The sequence below is a fragment of the Tamandua tetradactyla genome, chromosome 7 (genome assembly GCF_023851605.1).
Source record: "Tamandua tetradactyla isolate mTamTet1 chromosome 7, mTamTet1.pri, whole genome shotgun sequence".
Classification (NCBI taxonomy): domain Eukaryota; kingdom Metazoa; phylum Chordata; class Mammalia; order Pilosa; family Myrmecophagidae; genus Tamandua; species Tamandua tetradactyla.
In genome coordinates, this window is record NC_135333.1 from 55,869,843 (window position 1) to 55,875,986 (window position 6,144).

The following is a 6,144-nucleotide window of genomic DNA, read 5'->3' on the forward strand; positions in this document are numbered from 1 at the left end:
TTTAGGTTCTGGACAAAATGAACCTTTCTTCTTTTAGTTTCAAAGAGTTGAACCTTACACCTCTATTCTGAATTACCTTATTCCTGACATTCTTATCTCTAAATACCAGGTTATACATATATAACACAGCCTCTCAAAATCCAAAAATGATAAGTACCACTCCAGACTAAATGTGACTGCTGTAAGAGCAATCAGTCTACGCCCCTGTTTTCATTTTTTTTTTTTTTTTTTTTTCCGCCCCTGTTTTCTTATAAGCATTTTCTAAATTGCCCAAGGATTTGAAAAATCTGTATCAGTACTACAGTCTTTTACTTCCTTTTCTTTTCCTAAATATAATTCATTCTAGCCCTCTGCCTGTGCATGCACGAATTACCCTTCTACTGTACTTTAAGCTAAGCAAAATTATCCCTCTCCCTATGTACTTTTTAAACTCTTATTCTAAAACCATCAGTGTCTTTTTCTTTCCAGATGAAAACCTTAACTAAGCTTTAAATTGAGCTCCTTTTTTGAGAACCATAGACTGAGAAATGGTATATGGAATCTAGAAAATAATGCAACTTTCAGAAGGAGTTGACTCATCTTTTGATTGGAGTTCCATTTGTTTTCATTCTATTTATTTCTGCCCTTTTGAATTTTTGTTCATTTATTTTTTCTGTTATAATAGTATTAATTTTATATGGCAGGAAGTAATTGACAAATATACAGCTGTTGTAAAGATGATCGATTCTGGAGATAAGCTGAAACTTGACCAGACTCATTTAGAAACAGTAATACCAGCACCAGGTAAATCTTTTTTGCCCACCATTTAATATATATGCCATCAAAATGTATGATTCCATTTTTAACGCTATGGTTTTTTTGGTATGACTTGATGTTATGGACAGAAGTTTCCTCTTATAATTGCCAGTGTAACAGATACCTTTTTGACTTCAGGTAACTCAGTAGCAGATCAGCCCTCTCATAAAGCTGTTTTGTGGCATAGTATTTTCTCTCCGTAAAATACGTTTTTTTTTTTAACTGAAGCAAAGCACAAATATATGGACAAAAATCATTCATATTGCAGTTAACATATTTGTTTTAATTATCTGGGACAGTAATGTAAAAGTCTGTGCTTTGTATTTTTTCTCTTAATCGTCTTTGCCAATTTTGGTACATCTCTTATACATCTCCAAGTACACTGCTTTGGTTAGGATGTTGCCTCTGACCCAAAATATTCGTGGGGCATTATTGCTTATGTAGTGACAGTGTTAGTCTCTAAGGCTTATGCTTAATTCCTTTATTATTTTCTCCCTCCTCACACTGTTCCCCCCCCCATAAAACCCATCTTATTAATTTAAACTTTTTTTGCTTCATTGAAATATCACTGATACACAGTAAACTGCCCATGTATGAGTATATAATTTGCTAAGTTTTACCATGTGAAGACTCCCATGAAATCATCACTACAGTCATTTCCCTTTTATAGTCCTTCCCCCCCCCACTCCGCTCCTGCCTCCCCTGTCCCCAGGCCACCATAATTCTGCTCTCTGTCAATATAGATCAGTTTTCATTTTCTAGAATTTACAAAAACAAATCATGCCATGAGTCTTCCTTTTTTTAATCTGACGTCTTTTACTAAGCACGATTATTTTGGATTCATCCATGTTGTCATGTATATCAAAAGCCATTTTTCATCACTGAGTAGCATTACAATTTGTTTATCCTACACCTTTTGAGGGACATTGGGGTTGTTACAGGTTTTGGCTATCTGCTATGTACATTCATATACAAGTCTTTGTATGGACGTATGATTTCTTATCTCAATCAGAGGGTAGCTATATTTTAAATTTTTTATGAAACTGCAAAACCATCTGACAAATTTTAAAAAGTTAAGATGAAAGTAAGCTAACATTTTTCTGGTTTTTTCTGGACTCTAAGCATTTCCTTGAGACTCCTTGTTATCTAAAATTAAAATGTATCTGTTTAACAAATAAATGAAAGAAATGAGGAGGCTTGTAATGTTATAGTAATCAAAGCATATGCAAGCTATACTTTAGAATATTTGTTTTTAAATGAGGAAGAACTTCTAAGAGAAGGTTTTTAAATTACGTTCATTTACTGTAATTGTGTTTTTCTGTAAAATATTGAAGAAAAAGTGGACGTTTTATTTGCATTAAGTTTTATATTATTTTTTATTGTAGGAAAAAGAATTCTAGTTCTAAATGGGGGCTACAGAGGAAATGAAGGTACTCTAGAATCCATCAATGAGAAGACTTTTTCAGCTACTATAGTCATTGAAACTGTGAGTTTTTACACAAAGATAAACTTCTCAAAGTGCTTTAAAAATGAGCATTCTTCCTTTTCGTTTGCTTGGTCTTTGTTTTATTTTAGCATTTTGTTTTTCTTTTTATTTTTTTATTCGCATAAACAAGCTCCAGGAATCGAATCTGGGTCTCTGGCATGGCAGGCAAGAATTCTGCTCCTGAGCCACCTTTGCACTGCCCTAGAATTTAGTTTTTTGTTCACTTTTCCTCTTATTTGAAAACCTACAAATTTATTTTCTCCAAGGACTCTGCTATTGCCAAACTGATTTTGTATTCTCATTACAAAAGAAATGCATGCTCATTGCATAAAACCTGAAAAATACAATTTAATAGGAATACTTTAAAATATTACCCATAATCTCCCAGCCGTATGAAAGCCCCCATTAATATTTTGGTCTGTTTATTTTCCAAGTCTTTTTTACTGTATAAAATTTCATATAATTTGTAAAGTTATATATCCTGACTTTTTCCCTCCACATATTTAATATAAAACTCAGTTTGACAGAGTGAAAAATGTGGGGGAAGTTTAGTTATAGTTAATGGGGAATGAACCACTGAGTTCAATATTTTGTTTTTAAATTAAATTTCCCACCTTCTTTCATAAAGATTTTAAGGTAACAGAGATCAATAAAATAATTGAGTTAAGGATCTTTGAAATATAAGTAAAATTGTTTATTGACTTAAAACTTCCTGTTCCTGACAGATCTGAGTGAACCCAGTAAGGCCTAAGATGTCTTCAGAAGGAAAGATTAGAAACTTACCTTTTTCCTAATTGTCTAATTTGTTCTAAAACTCTAACATACTATATTATGTCTTTATTTCTAAATGACAGGATTTTTCATCTCCAGTGCAGTGATTTTTAGTATTTTGAGAGGTCATGGATCTCTTGCACAGTCTGGGGAAAATTTTGGACTTTCTCCAAAATAATGCACTTAAATTTTATGTGCTTGCTTAGGGAGTTCAGAAGCCCCCTCAACTCATCCATGAACCTGTTTTTGAATGTGTCTCAGGACAGTTTTCTAAAAAAAAGATTTAGATCCTCACTTGTGAGAATTCACATTTAAATAAATTGAGCATTTTTTTCCCCTGACACTGAAAATACTTACCTAGAAACTGCTGACTAACATATAAGGGGAAAGAAAGAGAACTGGACCTCGCAATGAGGAGTTTTATCAGTCTCAGTTAACACATTGAGTTGTTTTTTTTTAATGCAATCAATTTTTTTTTCTTCTAGCACATATCAGTATAAGGTCTTGGAAAAATCCTGTATTTCCTTGATGGATTGATTATTCTTTACTTTTTAATTTAATACTATCAAACTTAGACACGACTTCATGTTATCCTCTAAGGGAAGCACAAAAAGAGCTAATTACTTTTGAAGATATTCTCAATTTAGTTGAGAAATTATCCTTGGTTCACAGTTTTATAAGACTTTGGTCAAGAGCTCATTTCTTACCTCCCTCACTGTAAAACCCAGTTTCATCTTTCTTTCTAATTAATTGCTTATACAACTGCACTAGGAACTTGCAGGCAAGTCCACATAAAAAGCCTTTCTGGCTGATTGCAATACAGAGTGTACTTTGGAAGAGAAAGCCCACCTGCTAATATTTTGGTTTTTTTTTTTCTTTTTCTGCAGCCTGCCCCCATGAAAAATTGTGTATTTGTATGTACGTGTGTCTGTCAGTCCTGTTTATCCTCATATTTTCCTCGAGTCATTGCCTGAAAACATAAGAACTTTTCAAGTGATTTCTTCTGCTATTTTATATATCATTTCTGGCATCTTACACTTCAATGTCAGTTATTATAATTTTTGAAGTTTACATATTCATTAAATAGATTTTATTATACTAATATGTTATTCAAAAATACCCTCAGCTTTCTAGCTGTTTGCCTAAGACCCCAAATCTCTGGCTTCTTTCTTATTTCCCAGATTTATAGTTTTTATCAAAAAAGTATAATTGAACATAGACCTTTAAATGGGATTATGAAAAATTCAATCTAGGTCATGCTGTATCTGAGAACTTACTTCCTTTAAATGAGGTCTTTATTATATATTAAAAAGCATGACATTTTAGGGGAAGTGCAAGGGTAGTTGAGTGGTAGAATTCTCACCTCCCATGTGGGAGACCTGGGTTCAATTCCCGGTCCATGCACTTCCCCCAGAACAAAACTAGCAAACAAGCAAAACAAACAAAAATTCAACAAATGGTGCTCAATGATGGGAAACTCACATGGAAAAATAATGACATGTGACCCTGCCATACAGCATACCAAAAAAAATGACATTTTAAAAAACATTTTTAAGGGAAAATATGAAAGTATGATTCTCAGTAAAAAAGTATAATAAATCCCAGTCCAGGGTTAGAGTCATCATTGTGGTCATCATCGTCGTCATCATCTTTCCTATTATAAAGGTTTCAAGTTTTAAACAACAGGTTTAGTAAGAGTTAAAACATTGCGCTCATGCTTGTATTATGTTCCAGGTATTATTCTAAGTACTTTATGTGTATTAACTCCTTATTCTGCCCAACAGCCCAATGATGTAGATACTATTATTATCCCTATTAGGGATTGTGGAGCACTGAAATGATTAGGGAACTGGGCAGACAGAGGTTTAGACACCTGCTGTAAGTAGGATGTGGACCTGGGCATTCTTGCTCTAGAGCCCAAATTCTTAACCTCTGTGTTCCCAGAGTGTAACAGCTTTCAGAAACTGGTTATTTGTTCCCAATGCAATGTCTTTTTATTAGTCAAGTTTCCCCTTTCCCTTTTTGTTGGATATGGAGGGAAGAATAGAATATATGAAAAGTTGGACTCATTTTCTGTAATATAGAGCAACGTAACTATCACAATGTTTAAGTATGAATATCTGTATTACTTAAAATAATGATATTTGCTACAAAAATGAGATACCAAAATTGATAATGGCACAAATGTGATAGAAGGTAACTTCTCATTTGAAAAGTCCAAAATGAATGTATTTGATTAGGAAGTGGCTCTTTTCTAAGTGGTGATTTATGGATCTGGGAGCTTTCCAAATTGTGACCCTGCCATCTTCAACCCATGGGTTCTGTGATCACCATGGTTCTGTGCATCAACAGACCAAAGGGAGTGAGCACAGTGGATTATGTGGGGATATTGTGGCCAGGCCTGTAAGTGGCAGGCCTTCTGTTCTCTGTGGCTGAGCTCCATCTTAATAGCTACGCTGAAAGGAGCCACAGAGGAGATACTGAATATTTAGTCTCTACTACATTGTCTATTAATATAGGCTCTCCAAATTGAAGTATTGAAGAAAATGTGGTAGATCCTAATGATAATGCTGTAGATTGTTTTTAGCATTCTATAAGTATAGAAATGTTAGCTGTTTTAATGGTATTTTAAGGAGATAGAAAAGATATTTGTATCCATAGGGTGGTGTCATTTTCATGTCTTTTTAAGTACAGGTGTGTTTTAACGTTTTACAAAACGTTAAATTAAATTAAAGAATTAAAATTATTCTTTTAATTTGTAGGGCCCTTTGAAAGGACGCAGAGTTGAAGGAATTCAGTATGAAGACATTTCTAAACTTGCCTGAGTTTGAAAATTTGTTAACAACACATTAAAATTCCAAAGCATCAAATTGGTGTTCTCTAAGGCATTATCATACTCTACTGTGTTAGGGTGTTTCTTTTGTATAAAACAAGTGGATTTATTTAAATAGTACTATCTAATTGTTTAGGTAAACTTATATAGAACTGTAATTATGTCTTATGAAGTATCAAAACTATGTAATTTTGTTCTCATTATTTTTGTTTCCTTTGTAATATTTCCTTGATGATTTTTAAAATCTTTATTAAAAATA

At 33.2% G+C, this 6,144-nt stretch overlaps 1 protein-coding gene across 1 annotated transcript in view; it reads left to right on the top strand.

Moving 5' to 3' along the window:
* Positions 1-6,144, top strand: part of KIN (Kin17 DNA and RNA binding protein) — a 77,128-nt gene extending 70,984 nt beyond the window's left edge. The window contains exons 11-13 of the mRNA XM_077169460.1: positions 684-783; positions 2,181-2,281; positions 5,815-6,144. Coding sequence (XP_077025575.1) covers positions 684-783; positions 2,181-2,281; positions 5,815-5,877 — 264 coding nt within the window. The 3' untranslated portion in view covers positions 5,878-6,144. The remainder of the gene's footprint in view (positions 1-683; positions 784-2,180; positions 2,282-5,814) is intronic.